At 44.3% G+C, this 18,886-nt stretch overlaps 1 protein-coding gene across 3 annotated transcripts in view; it reads right to left on the minus strand.

Annotated features, from left to right (window-relative positions):
• NHSL2 (NHS like 2) overlaps positions 1 to 18,886 on the minus strand; it is a 182,413-nt gene that overhangs the window by 42,137 nt on the left and 121,390 nt on the right. For all 3 annotated transcript variants that reach the window (XM_082263041.1, XM_082263042.1, XM_082263043.1), the window contains exon 2: positions 332 to 469. In XM_082263041.1, coding sequence (XP_082119167.1) covers positions 332 to 469 — 138 coding nt within the window. The remainder of the gene's footprint in view (positions 1 to 331; positions 470 to 18,886) is intronic.

Raw genomic sequence — 18,886 nt, forward strand, 5'->3', positions numbered from 1 at the left:
TCTACCACTGTGCCTTGGGCAGATGCCCCTCCTGCCCACTCCTTAATCCTGAACCTGGATAACACCATCGATCGGCCGCTTTTCTTTCATTGTCCATTTAACAGGTTGGGGGGTGGAGAGATGACCCCACTGTATTTCCTAACTGTAACAGTGAGTGTAAAGGCAGGCGTCCCAATACTTTTGGCAATATAGTGTATGTATTTCACTTTTTCCCTGGAGTTTTAGCTTTCAATAAAACTTTCTTGGAAAGGGTATACAGTATGAGCCAATTACATGTTATACATAGATATATGTGTGTTTCCTGTAAAGATATACAGGCGCTCTTCCCTACCTTGCAGTAAGCTCTGTAGGTTGAGTTCAGCCTCCTGATGAAGCTCCTCTACACAAGGAGGCCGCTTAGAGGTCAGAAACACGTTCACAGGTTGCTGCTGCCAGTTGCTCAGCTTGGCATGGTCCACCGTAGGTGCAGCTACAGAAACAAAGGGGAACATATAAAGGTTAGCTTACAGGAATATTGGTTTCCCAACCACTAGTCTCTATCACTCATCAGCCTCAAAATGTATTTATAACTTGCATGTATATTTTTGGATAGCTAACTACCACAAATAAAGCCTTATATATCATTACAAGCAGATCTTAAAAAAAAAAAAATGTATTTATAATATAAACATTCATAATAGAAATGGCCATATCTCAGAATAACAAGATAAACATAAATAGCCCATATAAAGATAATAAAAAAACAAAGTCAGCATTTGCGGAACTATTCAACTTTAGATTTTCTCTGCAATACTTTTTTCTGCCACTAGATGCCCTTAGTCTGATGCCCTCGACCCACCCCTAAGCTGTGACAGGAGAGTGAATGAGCTCATCTTTTGGTCAGACTGCGATCTCAGCAGGAAGAATACTCCTTACACTGGAGGTCAATGGGATGAACGCTCCTTACATTGGTCATCATTGGGAAGAATGGTCCTTACATTGGTGGTCAATGGGAAGAACGCTCCTTACATTGGTGGTCAATGGGAAGAATGCTCCCTACATTAGTGATCAGTGGGAAGAATGTCCCTTACATTGGTGGCCAGTGGAAGCAAAGCTCCTTACATTGGAGGTCAGTGGAAAGAATGTTCCTTACATTGGTTATCAGTGGGGAAGAATGTTCATTAAATTGGTGGTCAGTGGGAAGAATGCTCCTTACATTGGGGGTCAGTGGGAAGATTGCTCCTTACATTGGTGGTTAGTGGGAAGAGTGCCCCCTTTATAGCGATGGTCAGAATGCAGCCCTTGACGTCATGCCATTGAATCGGTGGTGATGGACCTATAACTATGAAGGCCCCATGAGATGGGAGGTCAACCAGCTAAGGCCCAAGGAATCCCTAACCAACTTTGGATGATCTGTAGGAAGAATGTTTTATTACATTGGTGATCAGTTGGAAAAATGCTTCTTACATTGGTGATCAGTGGGAAAAATGCTTCTTACATGGGTGGATAGTAAGAAGAGTGCCCCCTTTAGAGCGATGGTCAGAATGCAGCTCTTTCAGTCATGTCATTGCCTCTGCCAAGTGGTGATGGACCTACAACTATGAAGGCCCCATGAGATGAGAGGTCAATCAGCTAAGGATCAAGGAATCCCTAACCAACTTTGGACGATCCGTAGGAAGAATGTTCCTTACATCGGTGATCAGTAGGAAGAATGTTCCTTACATTGGTGATCAGTAGGAAGAATGTCCCTTACATTGGTGATCAACGGGAAGAATGTTTCCTACATAGGTGCAGTGGTGGGATTCAGCCGGTTCGCACCGGTTCCATAGAACCGGTTGCTAACTTTCTGCAAGTTCGCAGAACCGGCTGAATCCCTCTGCGCGTCTGAGGAAGCGCAGGACAATTGAATGTCCCGCGCTCGGACAGACGTGGCGGCCGGGGGGCGGAGCAGTGCGCTCCTCCCCGCCCATTCTGTGACAATAGCGAATGAGAATTAGCTATTGTCACATGATCCTCCTCCTGGCCAATCAGGGAGCGGGTCCTCCCGCTTCCTGATTGGCTGAAAGGCAAACACCGTGCCATTGGACGAGGAGGAGGCGCCGCGGGAGGACTCGGAGACGCGGGGAGCCGACTGCGAGACCGTCCATGAGGTAAGTGCATGGGTCTCGCGGGGGGGGATCGCTGGCACTCTGCAATTGGGGGGCAATGTTGTGGCTGGCACTCTGCAATTGGGGGGCAATGTTGTGGCTGGCACTCTGCAATTGGGGGCAATACTCTGGCTGGCACTCTGCAATTGGGGGCAATGTTGTGGCTGGCACTCTGCAATTTGGGGCAATGCTGTGGCTGGCACTCTGCAATTGGGGGCAATACTCTGGCTGGCACTCTGCAATTGGGGGCAATGCTGTGGCTGGCACTCTGCAATTTGGGGCAATGCTGTGGCTGGCACTCTGCAATTGGGGGCAATACTCTGGCTGGCACTCTGCAATTGGGGGCAATACTCTGGCTGGCACTCTGCAATTGGGGGCAATACTCTGGCTGGCACTCTGCAATTGGGGGCAATGTTGTGGCTGGCACTCTGCAATTTGGGGCAATACTCTGGCTGGCACTCTGCAATTGGGGGCAATACTCTGGCTGGCACTCTGCAATTGGGGGCAATACTCTGGCTGGCACTCTGCAATTGGGGGGCAATGTTGTGGCTGGCACTCTGCAATTGGGGGGCAATGTTGTGGCTGGCACTCTGCAATTGGGGGCAATACTCTGGCTGGCACTCTGCAATTGGGGGCAATGTTGTGGCTGGCACTCTGCAATTTGGGGCAATGCTGTGGCTGGCACTCTGCAATTGGGGGCAATACTCTGGCTGGCACTCTGCAATTGGGGGCAATGCTGTGGCTGGCACTCTGCAATTGGGGGCAATGTTGTGGCTGGCACTCTGCAATTTGGGGCAATGCTGTGGCTGGCACTCTGCAATTGGGGGCAATACTCTGGCTGGCACTCTGCAATTGGGGGCAATACTCTGGCTGGCACTCTGCAATTGGGGGCAATGTTGTGGCTGGCACTCTGCAATTTGGGGCAATACTCTGGCTGGCACTCTGCAATTGGGGGCAATACTCTGGCTGGCACTCTGCAATTGGGGGCAATACTCTGGCTGGCACTCTGCAATTGGGGGGGCAATGTTGTGGCTGGCACTCTGCAATTGGGGGGCAATGTTGTGGCTGGCACTCTGCAATTGGGGGCAATACTCTGGCTGGCACTCTGCAATTGGGGGCAATGTTGTGGCTGGCACTCTGCAATTTGGGGCAATGCTGTGGCTGGCACTCTGCAATTGGGGGCAATACTCTGGCTGGCACTCTGCAATTGGGGGCAATGCTGTGGCTGGCACTCTGCAATTGGGGGCAATGTTGTGGCTGGCACTCTGCAATTTGGGGCAATGCTGTGGCTGGCACTCTGCAATTGGGGGCAATACTCTGGCTGGCACTCTGCAATTTGGGGCAATGCTGTGGCTGGCACTCTGCAATTTGGGGGCAATGTTGTGGCTGGCACTCTGCAATTGGGGGCAATACTCTGGCTGGCACTCTGCAATTGGGGGCAATACTCTGGCTGGCACTCTGCAATTGGGGGCAATGTTGTGGCTGGCACTCTGCAATTTGGGGCAATGCTGTGGCTGGCGCTCTGCAATTGGGGGCAATGCTGTGGCTGGCGCTCTGCAATTGGGGGCAATACTCTGGCTGGCGCTCTGCAATTGGGGGCAATACTCTGGCTGGCGCTCTGCAATTGGGGGCAATACTCTGGCTGGCGCTCTGCAATTTGGGGCAATGCTGGGGCTGGCACTCTGCAATTGGGGGCAATGCTGTGGCTGGCGCTCTGCAATTGGGGGCAATACTCTGGCTGGCACTCTGCAATCATTAGGGGCAATGCTGTGGCTGGCACTCTGCAATCATTGGGGGCAATGCTGTGGCTGGCACTCTGCAATCATTGGGGGCAATGCTGTGGCTGGCACTCTGCAATCATTGGGGGCAATGCTGTGGCTGGCACTCTGCAATCATTGGGGGCAATGCTGTGGCTGGCACTCTGCAATTTGGGAGCAATGCTGTGGCTGGCACTCTGCAATCATTGGGGGCAATGCTGTGGCTGGCACTCTGCAATTTGGGAGCAATGCTGTGGCTGGCACTCTGCAATCATTGGGGGCAATGCTGTGGCTGGCACTCTGCAATCATTGGGGGCAATGCTGTGGCTGGCACTCTGCAATCATTGGGGGCAATGCTGTGGCTGGCACTCTGCAATCATTGGGGGCAATGCTGTGGCTGGCACTCTGCAATCATTGGGGGCAATGCTGTGGTCACTGTGCATTGAAAGGGGGGCACGCTGGTCTCTCTGCATTGAAAGGGGGGCACGCTGGTCACTGTGCATTAAAGGGGGCATGTACACTGGTCACTGCATTGAAAGGGGGCACTCTGGTCACTGTGCATTGAAGGGGGCATGTACACTGGTCACTGTGCATTGAAAGGGGGGCACGCTGGTCACTGTGCATTGAAAGGGGGGCACGCTGGTCACTGTGCATTGAAAGGGGGGCACGCTGGTCTCTCTGCATTGAAAGGGGGAACGCTGGTCACTGTGCATTGAAAGGGGGCATGCTGGTCATTCTGCTGGGAAAGTCGGAACTGGTTACTAAAATTTTTGAATCCCACCACTGCATAGGTGGTTAGTGGGAAGAGTGCCCCGTTTATAGTGGTGGTCAGAATGCAGCTCTTGCAGTAATGCCATTGCATCTGCCAAGTGGTGATGGACCTACAACTATGAAGGCCCCATGAGATGGGAGGTCAATCAGCTAAGGCTCAAGGAATCCCTAACCAACTTTGGACGATCCGTAGGAAGAATGTTCCTTACATTGGTGAACAGTAGGAAGAATGCTCCTTAAATTGGAGGTCAGTTGGAAGAATGTTCCTTAGATTGGTGGTCAGTGGGAAGAATGTTCCTTACATTGGTGATCAGTGGGAAGAATGCTCCTCACATTGGTGATCAGTGGGAAGAATGTTCCTTACATTGGTGATCAGTAGGAAGAATGTTCCTTAGTGATGGTCAGAATGCAGCCCTTGCAGTAATGCCATTGAATCGGCCAAGTGGATATGGACCTACAACTATGAAGGCCCCATGAGATGGGAGGTCTCAAGGAACTCCTAACCAACTCTGGAGGATCTGTGGAACTCAGCTTGAGAATGGTTGCTCTAAGTAAAGACAATAACATTAGCAGATAACGTTTTTAAAGAAAATTTCACGTAAACAGCTCAAAAAATAAAACTGAGGTTTAGAGCAATATCACCGATGATGAGATATGTAATTTTCAGCCACTGATCACAAATAAGGATAAAGTACACAATACAGGTAAAAATTACAAATACTTTCTTGTTAAAAAAAATAAAAATAAATCACAAATAGAAAAAAACACCAAATTAAATAAAGAATCCAATATACACATCTCCACCTCCAACAAACAAACCCTCTAAATAAATGTAAAGAAGAATACATAGTTGCTTTTTCTTAAGAAAATTCTACCTAAATAGCTTAGGAAACAAATTTGATGTTTGGCACAATACCACCGATGAGGAAATCCGTAATTTCACCGAAAATTTAATTATGCCGAAATCACGCGGCTCATCCCTGCTACCGAGCATATGAAGAGTAGAGTGAAGTAAAGGGGAGGTGGAGTACAAACAGATGGCCACTCTTTACTCTCATATGTTGTAGTATTGAAGTGTGGAGAAACGGATTTCACAATCTTTTGGTTTCCTTCCTAAAACCGCCTTCCTCACACCTAGCAACACAAAAACACATAGTTCCTCTTTTGCCTAAATAATGCCTCAGAAGTCAAGCTAAGGGTTATTTGTTCATTCTACTAATCAACCCTATTTATACAATGATATATTGTATAGACTAGTGGGTAGATATGTCCTTACTGGTCAGTGTGAAGAATGTTCCTTACATTGGTGGTCAGTGGAAATAATGTCTCTTAAATTGGCCACCAACGTAAGGAGCATTCTTCCCACTGACCACCAATGTAAGGCGCATTCTTCCAATGGTCACCAATGTAAGGGACATTCTTCCCACTGATCACCAATTTAAGGAGCATTCTTCTCACTGGCCACCAATGTAAGGAGCATTCTTCCCACTGACCACCAATGTAAGGAGCATTCTTCCCACTGACCACCAATGTAAGGAGCATTCTTCCCACTGGCCACCAATGTAAGGAACATTCTTCCCACTGATCACCAATGTAAGGAGCATTCTTCCCACTGGCCACCAATGTAAGGAGCATTCTTCCCACTGACCACCAATGTAAGGAGCATTCTTCCCACTGGCCACCAATGCAAGGAGCATTCTTCCCACTGGCCACCAATGTAAGGAACATTCTTCCCACTGATCTCCAATGTAAGGGACATTCTTCCCACTGACCACCAATGTAAGGAGCATTCTTCCCATTGACCACCAATGTAAGGAACATTCTTCCCACTGACCAACAATGTAAGGAGCATTCTTCCCACTGACCACCAATGTAAGGAGCATTCTTCCCACTGACCACCAATGTAAGGAACATTCTTCCCACTGACCAACAATGTAAGGAGCATTCTTCCCACTGACCACCAATGTAAGGAGCATTCTTCCCACTGACCACCAATGTAAGGAGCATTCTTCCCACTGATCACCAATGTAAGGAGCATTCTTCCCACTGACCACCAATGTAAGGGGCACTCTTCCCACTGACCACCAATGTAAGGGGCATTCTTCCCACTGATCACCAATGTAAGGGGCATTCTTCCAATGATCACCAATGTAAGGAACATTCTTCCCACTGACCATCAATGTAAGGGACATTCTTCCCACTGATCACCAATGTAAGGAGCATTCTTCCCATTCAGGCTCAGCTAGGGGGAACTGCAGGGGACAGGGGGGCACTGTGGGACACTGTTGAGGGCACTATAAGGGGTATGGAGAGGCTCTGCAGGAGACAGGGGGCACTGTGGGACACTGTTGAGGGCACTATAGGGAGTCTGGGGGCTATACAACAAGCTAGGGAGCACTGCAGGAGACTGGGGGCACTGTGGGACACTGTTGAGATCACTATAAGGAGTCTGGAGGCTCTGCATTAAGCTGGGGGGGCATGGTGGGACACTGTTAAGGGCACTATAAGGGGTCTGGGGGGTCTGCAGGGGACTAGGGGGTACTGTGGGAGACTGTTGAGGGCACTATAAGGGGTCTGCAGGCTCTGCAACAAGCTAGGGGGCACTGCAGGAGACTGGGGGCACTTTGGGACACTGTTGAGGGCACTATAAGGAGTCTGGGGGTCTGCAGGGGACTAGGGGGTACTGTGGGAGATTGCTGAGGGCACTATAAAGGGTCTGCAGGCTCTGCAACAAGCTAGGGGGCACTGCAGGAGACTGGGGGCACTTTGGGACACTGTTGAGGGCACTATAAGGAGTCTGGGGGCTCTGCAACAAGCTAGGGTGTACTGCAGGAGACTGGGGGGCACTGTGGGACACTGTTGGGGGCACTATAAGGGGTTTGAAGGCTCTGCAACAAGCTAGGGGCACTGTGGGACACTGTTGAGGGCACTATAAGGGGTCTGGGGGCTCTGCAACAAGCTGGGGGGCACTGCAGGAGACTGGGGGGGGGGCACTGTGGGACACTATTGAGAGCACTATAAGGGGTCTGTAGGCTCTGCAACTAGCTAGGGGGCACTGCAGGAGACTGGGGGAACTGTGGGACACTGTTGAGGGCACTCTAAGGATGCTTGAGGCTGTGCAACAAGCCAGGGGGCACTGCAGGAGCTTGGGGGGCACAGTGGGACACTGTTGAGATCACTATAAGGAGTTTGGAGGCTCTCCATTAAGCTGGGGGGCACTGTTAGACACTGTTGAGGGCACTATAAGGGGTCTAGAGGCTCTGCAACAAGCTAAGGGCACTGTGGGACACTGTTGAGGGTACAAAAGGGGTCTGGAGGTTCTGCAGCAAGCTAGGGGGCACTGCAGGGGACTGGGGGCACTGTGGGACACTGTTGAGGGCACTATATAGGGTCTGGGGGCTCTGCAACAAGCCAGGGGGCACTGCAGGAGACTGGGGGGCACTGTGGGACATTGTTGAAGTCACTATGGTCTGAAGGCTCTGCAACAAGATAGGGTGCACTGCAGGAAACTGTGGGCACTGTGGGACACTGTTGAGGGCACTCTACCTAATCTGGAGGCTCTGCAACTAGCTAGGAGACACTGCAGGAGACTGGGGGGGGCACTGTGGGACACTGTTGGGGTCTTTATAAGGAGTCTGGAGGCTCTGCATTAAGCTACTGGGCACTGTGGAACACTACTGATGGAACTATGGGGAGTCTGGAGACTCTACAACAAGCTAGGGGGCAGTGCAGGAGACTGGGGGGCACTGAAAGTAATTGACAGGCACTGTGGGGGACTGAGAACTCTTATGGGACCTGAGGCCACTGTGGAACACTATTGATGGAACTATGGGGGGGGGGGGTCTGAAGGCTCTGCAACAAGTTAGGGGGCACTGCAGGGGACTGGGGGGCACTGAAAGTAGTTGACAGGCACTGTGGGGGACTGAGAACTCTTATGGGACCTGAGGCCACTGTGGAACACTATTGATGGAACTATGTGGGGGGGGGGGGGTCTGAAGGCTCTGCAACAAGTTAGGGGGCACTGCAGGGGACTGGGGGGCACTGAAAGTAGTTGACAGGCACTGTGGGGGACTGAGAACTCTTAGGGGACCTGAGGGCACTGTGAGAGGTTGAGGGGACACCACTATCAAAGGTTGTGTAGCTCTATGGAAGTAGGGAGGCACTGTGGGAGGTTAGGGGATCAATCTAATGCTGCTCTTTCACTGGCCAATCAGTAGGCAGGGACAAAACACCACTGTATTCTTCATTTGTAAGTGGTATCATCCACCTGGCTGTGCTGCGTGGCGGAGCTGTGATAATTTTAGGGCTGGATGGAAAAATACAAGTCCTCTGGCAGGTAAAGCAGCCCCCATCTATATATTTTAATCGGTGTATTTAGTTGATTTCCTGGATTAAAGCTTTATATTAAAAAAAAAAGACGATCGTCACATATTTTTTAGATGACCCCCATGAACTTCTACAAAAAAATCCGATGAGTTTGATATAAAAACTTTGGCCGGCGGCAGATTTCACCTCTCTTGGCTCCCATGCCAGGAAGCTCGTTATTGCCAATATCCTGTGCGGATTTCACCAGCCCCCAGCAACGTTGGTTACGGAAGCGTCCGGTCTGTCCCCGCACGGGACCCGTGTTTGTTCATGGCGTGCCGCGCTACATTCGTAGTTTGTAGCGTTTTCTTGCACCCTGATTCTTTATACTTTTGCTTTTTCCTTTCTTATAAAACAAATAATATCTATCTAAACCTAAAAGCAACAATGTCACATATTGCAGCTCACCAGTCCCTTGGATGTGGTGGCTGCATTAGTTTTCCTTTTTTCGGGCTTCTTTCCCTTTATTTTCACCTGGTGGTCCCGCCAGCAACACACTTTCCATCCTAGGGTGACAATGCCCACTACACTCATGGAGGAGCAAGATTGTCCCCTTAGGAAAGAACTACAGAACACCTCCATCATGCTATGATGAAGGCGTAAAGCCGAAACGCGTCGGTCTGTCATGTTGTCACTGCTATCCACGCTGGAATAAAGAATTGTACTTGGAAGAAGCTTTTTCGTGTGCCGGCTTTATTCATATTACAGAACACCTCCACCCAGAGCCGGGACAAGGGGTGGGCAGGAGGGGGCGGTTGCCTTGGGCGCAATGGTTTACTGAGTGTAGGACCCTCTAAAATTGTACATCATGAATGGGGGAAGGGGGCGCTGTTTGGCATCTTTGCCCTGGGCACCGGATGATCTTGTCCCGGCACTGCCTCCACCTCTCCTCGTCTCCTTAACATAAGTGGAAGGTGTTTTGTAGTCCGCATTGAAAGCTGGGAGTAATGCAAACGGCACAAGCAGAGAGCACAGGAAGTTATCGGCTCACTTGATTTCTGGCAGGATCAACAGACTTTTTTTTTTATACTCCCAGATATAATATACAATGTATTGTCAAAAGTCTTGGGACACCTGCCTTTGCACGCACACAGGGGCATACTGGCAACTTTCGGCCCGGGGGGGGGCAAGTACAAACCAGGGGCCTATGGGGCAGCAACTGGGCAAACCCCTCCCACTATCCCTCACCCCCCCCCCCCAATCCTCTTCCAGAGCCCCATTCCAAGCTGAAGCCCTGCTCCAGGCTCTCTCTTCTTACTGGGGTTCCCAACCTGGCCAGTAGGGGGCATTTGTGGGAGCTGGGACAGCTCGGTTGGTGCTGGCCGGGGCAGAAGAGCCTCCAGGGGGGTATGGAACCGGCCTCTGCTCAGACACAGTGTACACCATCAAATGCTGGGATGGGGGGGGGGGGGTCTGCGCTCTGTCCTTGTATTTGCTGGTTCTGGATAGAGTGGAGAGGGATTAGAACCCCTGTCAGTTTTTATTGCTGTCTGTGTCCCCGTTAGAGAGATTTACCCTCTCTATTTGTCCTGTTTGCCATTATCACAGAAAGCGAAAGACAGTTCCCAAATTTTGGGTTGTCACCATAACAGGAATAGAAGGGAAATTTGCAGCTTTCATTATTATAATCCCTGGTGATCCTGCCATGTTCAGGCACTTCCTGTTATAGTGACAACGTTCTGTCCCTGTCTCCCAATTGTGCTCCTGCGTTGTCACCCTCCTGAAAAAGACTACATATGGCCACTTCAGCACATTTGACACAGGCGAGGTCCTCTGTGGTCACCACGAGGACACCCACCCTGAGAAATGTCACGCAGCCATCGCTGGAGACAGGAAGTGGCCGCAAAGAGGCTGCAGGAGATTAGCAGCGCTGAGGTGTAACAAAGAAAAAAAAAGGAGGATTTTAAGGAAAGATACAATTTATAAAAGTTGTGGTATTATAATTAAATCGAAAACCTATTTGCTATTCCTGTGTGCTGTGCAATGAACATTTCCTTTTACTGACACGTTCTCTGCTTTTATCGGCTGGTTTTATTATTGATCTTCTATTGAATATTTCCAACCAGGACACCTCATCCAGCCTGACGCTGCAATTTCCAATACGCTCTGTTCCCATAACAACCATCGCTTCCATAATATACCGCCATTCTCCCTCCCAACCCTCCATAGGAATAGAGGTCATTCATCATAAACACAGTATAGAGATAAGGAGGCTGCTGAGATATAGAGACTGCTGAGAGATGGAGACTGCTGAGATATGGAGGCTGCTCAGATATAGAGACTGCTGAGAGATGGAGGTTGCAGAGATATAGAGACTGCTGAGAGATGGAGACTGCTGAGATATAGAGACTGCTGAGATATAGAGACTGCTGAGAAGAGGAGACTGCCTGAGATATAGAGACTGCTGAGAGGAGGAGATTGCCTGAGATATAGAGACTGCTGAGAGATGGAGACTGTCTGAGAGATGCAGACTGCTGAGAGATGGAGGCTGTCTGAGATATAGAGGCTACTTAGATATAGAGACTGCTGAGATATAGAAACTCCTGAGAGATGGAGACTGCCTAAGATATGGAGACTGCTGAGAGATAGAGACTGCTGAGAGATGGAGACTGTCTGAGATATAGAGACTGCTGAGAGATGGAGACTGCTGAGAGATGGAGACTGTCTGAGATATAGAGGCTTCTGAGATATAGAGACTGCTGAGATATAGAGACTGCTGAGATATAGAGGCTGCTGAGAGGTGGAGACTGCTGAGATATAGAGACTGCTGAGAGATGGAGACAGCTGAGATATAGAAACTGCCTGAGATATAGAAACTGCTGAGAGATGGAGACTGCCTAAGATATGGAGACTGCTGAGAGATGGAGACTGCTGAGAGATGGAGACTGTCTGAGATATAGAGACTGCAGAGAGATGGAGACTGTCTGAGATATAGAGGCTACTGAGATATAGAGACTGCTGAGAGGTGGAGACTGCCTGAGATAGAGACTGCTGAGAGGTGGAGACTGCCTAAGATATAGAGGCTGCTGAGAGGTGGAGACTGCCTAAGATATAGAGGCTGCTGAGATATAGAGACTGCTGAGAGATGGAGGCTGCTGAGATATAGAGACTGTCTGGGATATAGAGACTGCTGAGAGATGGAGACTGCTGAGATATAGAGGTTGCTGAGAGATGCAGACTGCTGAGAATTAGGGACTGCTGAGACATGGAGACAGCCTGAGATATAGAGACTGCTGAGAGTTGACTGGTGAACATCTGTTTGCACTTATTTCTTCAGATGCTTTACTAGAAGTGATAGAAGGTTATACACGTGTTCTGCCTCCCCAAGAGAACTATGGATTTCCACAAGTCCTTCCCTACAGTGTTTCCATCCAAGGAGGCTCTTTCTCTGTCTCTCTTTCTTTCTTTCTCTCTCTCTCTTCCAATCCATTGATCCCCCTCCCATTCCCATTTTCAATATTTTTAAAGGAGATGGATGTTTTTTCTTTTATTGTAGAATCATACCTAGGTGGATGCTGCACCTGCCCCCTGCCGGCTCTAAGGCTGAGAACTGAGCAATCAAACACCGCTGATTGCTCGGTTCTCAGAGGTCCCTGAGCAGAGATATAGAGACTGCTGAGATATAGCAGTCCATCCGTGCCATCGTGTCCAAGGCAATCTTGGCATAAAAGGATCAGATTGCTCAAATGCAAATTACATCAAATAATCTATTCACACCTGAGCGTAGCGTCTTTCCGGCGTTTTTTTTTTGCGCGTTTTTATGTGTGACATTCACATTTTTATGCAGCACTTTTGAGCTTTGCCGTTTTTTGATTAGCAAGTGGAGAAAACTATCAACGGTTGCATCATTTGTTGCTAAGTATTTCAGCTTTTTTAGCTTTTCCCTTAGCTTTTATTTATTTCATTATTAATATTATTCATTTATTTATTTTATTTTTTGTTAGGGTGTTAATCCTACTGCTACTACTACTAAAAATATTATTATTATTATTAATAATAATAATAGTAGTAGTAATAATAATAAAAATGAACTAATAATGTAATGTAAAATAAATACACAAATAAATACAAATAATCATAAATAATAAATAAATTAAATTAATGAATACTAAGTAATAGTAAATAAATAATTAACCACTAACCTTAACCCCTAAGTGACGGTTCACACATATGCAATGCGGGAACCCTGCAAAACCTCTGCATCAATAGAAACACACAGCCCCCACATAGCCTACATAGATTAATAATTATTATTTATAATTTTTTTTTCCAGGTTTGGGTGTTTATTATCATTATCATTATTATTTATTATAGTTTATTTATTTATTTTAAATTTAGGGGTTAATAATCATTTATTTATGTAATATTACATATTATTAATTTATTTTATTCGTGATGATTTTTAGTTATTTGTGTATTTAGTTTACAATTATTTGTTCATATATTATTGCTATTTTGTTTTTTACGTTTTTTTTTTATTTGAGCTTAAAATCGTGCAAAAAACGCGCAAATGGTGCGTTTCTATTCATTTCTATGGGGATAAAAAAAAAGTACCAAAAACGATCAAATCTTGCTGATTCGAAAGCTCCAGAAACTTTTTTGAACTTCAGGCTTCAAGCGACTTGCAGTGGAGATGTGAATCATCTCCATAGGGAATAATGGATTTTTTTTCTCCTCCAGCATATGTGTGAACTGGCACTTAGGAGTTAAATATTTATTTACTATTAATTAGTATTCATTTATTGAATTTATTTAATATTTATTTAAGATTATTTGTATTTATTTGTGTCTTTTTTTTTTACATTAGATTATTAATGTATTATTATTAGTAGTAGTAGTAGTAGTAATAGGATTAACATCCTATCCCTAACAAAAAAAAATAAAATAAATTGTGCAAAAACGTGCAAATGGAGCGTTTATTTTAATTTCAATGGGGATAAAAAAAAGTACCAAAAACTATCAAATCTTGCCGATTCGAAAGCTCCGGAACTTTTTTGAACTTCAGGCTTCAGGTGACTTGCAGTGGAGATGTGAATCATCTCCATAGGGAATAATAGATTTTTTTTCTCCTCCAGCATATGTGTGAACTGCCACTTAGGAGTTAATTATTTATTTACTATTAATTCGTATTCATTTATTGAATTTATTTAATATTTATTTAAGATTATTTGTATTTATTTGTGTCATTTTTTTTTTACATTAGATTATTAATTTATTATTATTATTATTATTATTATTATTATTAGTAGTAGTAGTAGTAGTAGTAATAGGATTAACATCCTATCCCAAAAAAAAAAAAAAATTGTGCAAAAACGTGCAAATGGAGCGTTTTTTAAAATTTCTACGGGGATAAATAAAAGTGCAAAAAACTATCAAATCTTGCCGATTTGAAAGCTCCGGAATTTTTTTGAGCTTCAGGCGACTTGCAGTGGAGATGTGAATCATCTTCATAGGGAATAATTGATTTTTTTTCTCCTCCAGCATATGTGTGAACTGACACTTAGGAGTTAATTATTTATTTACTATTAATTAGTATTGATTTATTGAATTTATTTATTATTTATTTAAGATTATTTGTATTTATTTGTGTCATTTTTTTTTTACATTAGATTATTAATTTATTATTATTATTATTAGTAGTAGTAATAGTAGTAGTAGTAATAGGATTAACATCCTATCCCTAACAAAAAATAAATTAATAAATTGTGCAAAAATGTGCAAATGGAGCGTTTATTTTAATTTCTATGGGGATTAAAAAAAAAAAAAAAAAGTGCCAAAAACGATCAAATCTTTTTGGAAAAAAAAAATAAAACAAAAACGATCAAATCTTGCCGATTCGAAAGCTCTGGAATTTTTTTGAGCTTCAGGCGACTTGCAGGGGAGATGTGAATCATCTCCATAGGGAATAATAGATTTTTTTTTCTCCTCCAGCATATGTGTGAACTGGCACTTAGGAGTTAATTATTTATTTACTATTAATTAGTATTCATTTATTGAATTTATTATTTATTTAAGATTATTTGTATTTATTTGTGTCGTTTTTTTTTTTTTTTTCTTACATTAGATTATTAATTTATTATTATTATTATTATTAGTAGTAGTAGTAATAGGATTAACATCCTATCGCTAACAAAAAAAAAAAAATAAATTGTGCAAAAACGTGCAAATGGCGCGTATCTTTCAATTCCTATGGGGATAAAAATGCGCCAAAAACAATCAAATCTTCCCGATTCGAAAGCTCCGGAACTTTTTCGAGCTTCAGGCGACTTGCAGTGGAGATGCGAATCATCTCCATAGGGAATCTTTTTTCCTCCTCCAGCGTTTTGGAGCTTCGAGCTGCAAAACGCTGAGGTGTGATTGGGTGTCGGGTTGCAGCGTACTTACCTCTCAGCCCGTTCCATGGAAGAGTCGGCAGACTTGTGACATTGGGAGAATCGCCCGCACAGCACACCCCCCACCTACCATCCGTTCTGGAAGAACCTACCCTGTGCTTGTGGTTAGGAAATGAGTGTGCAATGCGTGTGATGACACATTTATTCCTGTCTTCTGTTTATTGCTATGAGATCTCCAGCAACGCGTTGTGTCAAATACAGTATCTCACAAAAGTAAGTACACCCCTCACATGTTTGTAAATATTTGATGATATCTTTTCATGTGACAACACTGAAGAAATTACACTTTGCTACAATGTAAAGTAGTGAGTGTACAGCTTGTATAACAGTGTAAATTTGCTGTCCCCTCAAAATAACTCAACACACAGCCATTAATGTCTAAACCGCTGGCAACAAAAGTGAGTACACCCCTAAGTGACAATGTCCAAGTTGGGCCCAGTTAGCCATTTTCCCTCCCCGGTGTCATGTGACTCGTTAGTGTTACAAGGTCTCAGGTGTGAATGGGGAGCAGGTGTGTTAAATTTGGTGTTATCGCTCTCACTCTCTCATACTGGTCACTGGAAGTTCAACATGGCACCTCATGGCAAAGAACTCTCTGAGGATTTGAAAAAAAGATTTGTTGCTCTACATAAAGATGGCCTAGGCCAGTGATGGCGAACCTTGGCACCCCAGATGTTTTGGAACTACACTTCCCATGATGCTCAACCTTAATGCAGAGTGCATGAGCATCATGGGAAATGTAGTTCCAAAACATCTGGGGTGCCAAGGGCCCTAGGCTATAAGAAGATTGCCTGAGATTGAAACTGAGCTGCAGCACGGTGGCCATGACCATACAGCCGTATAACAGGACAGGTTCCACTCAGAACAGGCCTCGCCATGGTCAACCAGAGAAGTTGAGTGCACGTGCTCAGCGTCATATCCAGTTTTTTAGTTTGGAGGAGGGGAGTGCCTTTCCATCCTAGGCTATGTGGGGCTGTGTGTTTCTATTGATGCACACAGCGTGGGGAGACACAAGTCTAGCCCCTAGCCTCCAGTCCAGCCCACAAGTCTTAGTGCCAGTTCACATTGGTGTGAGGCGGGAACCCTGCGAATCCCGCATCGCACCCGACTCACAGGCAGTTCCCACCACATGCAGTCCAGTGCATTACCCCCCCCCCCTTTTATGGGCCAGTTCACACCACATGCAGTCCAGGCATTTTTTTTCTGCATCAAAAACGCATGGAAAGTAGGTCATATGATTGCCAATGGCATAGTTCACACCGGTGCTTGCAGTTCCAGAAAAAAAAAAAGTAGAACATGTTGCATTTTTCACGCACTGGACTGTACTGAAACGCAGTAAAACCATCAAAAACGCACCGGAACGCACCTAACCGCATCAAGAATGCACCAGAAAGTAAAGGTCCATATTTACGATGAAGGAAAAAATGCACTGAACACATCAAATTAGCACCGAAAACGCATCAGTAATGCATCCGGAACGCATGCAGAATGTGTTGCCATTGGAAACCATATAAGCTACTATCCATGTGTTTTTGATGCGTTTTACAGCATTCCAGTACAGGCCAGTGCAGGAAAAATGCAGCTTGTTCTACTTTTTTTTTTACCTGGAACTGGAAAGCACTGGTGTGAACTATGCCATTGGAAACCATATAACCTACTATCCATGCGTTTTTGATGCAGAAAAAAAAAACGCACTGGACTGCATGGGGTGTGAACTGGGCCTAACTCTTGTAATAATTAATTGTTATTTATATAAATATTTACCTGAAGACCAGGATTTATTAATTAGGAATTAGGAATAATTAATTGTTATTTCCTGGCACTTTTTGTTTACAAGTTTAAATCCCAATTTTTTGCTAATTATAAATAAATAAATAAATGATAAATAATAATATTAAATAATATATAGATAAATTAATTAGAACCCCCATACATTATATATATATATATTAGCAGAGACCCTAGAGAATAAAATAGCGATTGTTGCAATTTTTTTTATCACATGGTACTTGCACAGCAGTTTTTCAAGCACAAATTTTTTGGAGGAAAAAATACACTTTAAATCACTATTTTTTGCTAATTATAAATAAATAATAATAATAATATATAAACAAATTACTTAGAACCCCCAAACATTATATATATATATATTTTTTAGCAGAGACCCTAGAGAATAAAATAGCAATTGCTGCAAATTTTTTGTCACATAGTACTTGCACAGCAGTTTTTCAAGCACAATTTTTTTTTGGGGGGGTACACTTTAAGCCCCGGTTCACACTTGTGCGTGTGCGGGGTTCGCATGTAATGTCGGAGCGCACTGCTTCGACATTACATGCGATCGGCTGTGCGGTGCGAGTTTAGCCATACAGTTTGTATGGCTAAATTCGCACTGCAGCCGCTCCAAACACGCACAAGACCCTTTTTGGCAGCCGCATCAGGATCGGATCGCACAGCGGTTCACACTTGTGCGATCCGATCCTGTGCGAACTGCAAGATCGCACTGCGATATGCGATCAAACTGGGGGTGTCGTTAAGATTACATTGACACCCCCAGCGTATCGCATATGGCAGTGTGAACTGCCGGGGGTGCGTGTGCGATGCGGGAAAAGGCTGCGGATTCGCAGCCTTCCCGCATCGCATATATGTGAACCGAGCCTCAATCACTATTTTTTGCTAATTACAAATAAATAAATAAATAAATAATAATAAAAAATAATATATAAATAATTGACTTAGAACCCCCAAACATTATATATATATATATATATATATATATATTTTTTTTTTTTTTTTTTAGCAGAGACCCTAGAGAATAAAATAGCGATTGCTGAAAATTTTTTGTCACATGGTACTTGTGCAGCGGTTTTTTAAGCATAATTTTTTGGGAGGAAAAAATACACTTTAAAACACTATTTTTTGCTAATTATAAATAAATAATAAATAATAATAATAAATAATATATAAATAAATTACTTAGAACCCCCAAACATTATATATATATATATATATATATATATATATATATTTTTTTAGCAAAGACCCTAGATAGCGATTGTTGCAAATTGTTTGTCACATGGTACTTGCACATCGGTTTTTAAAGCACAATTTTTTAGGGGGAAAAAATACACTTTAAATCACTATTTTTTGCTAATTATAAATAAATAAATAATAATAATAAATAGTATATAAAAAAATTTAAAACCCCCAAACATTATATATAAATATTATATATATATATATTTTTTAGCAGAGACCCTAGAGAATAAAATAGGGATTGCTGCAAATTTTTTGTCACAAGGTACTTGTGCAGCGGTTTTTCCAGCACAATTTTTTTGGGGGAAAAATATGCTTTAAATCACGTTTTGGTAATTATAAATAAATAAATAACGATTGTTAAATAAATAAGTAATAATAAAAAATAATATATAAATAAATTACTAAGAACACTCAAACATTATATATATATATATATATA

Source organism: Pelophylax lessonae, assembly GCF_965119305.1.
Source record: "Pelophylax lessonae genome assembly, chromosome: 7".
NCBI lineage: Eukaryota > Metazoa > Chordata > Amphibia > Anura > Ranidae > Pelophylax > Pelophylax lessonae.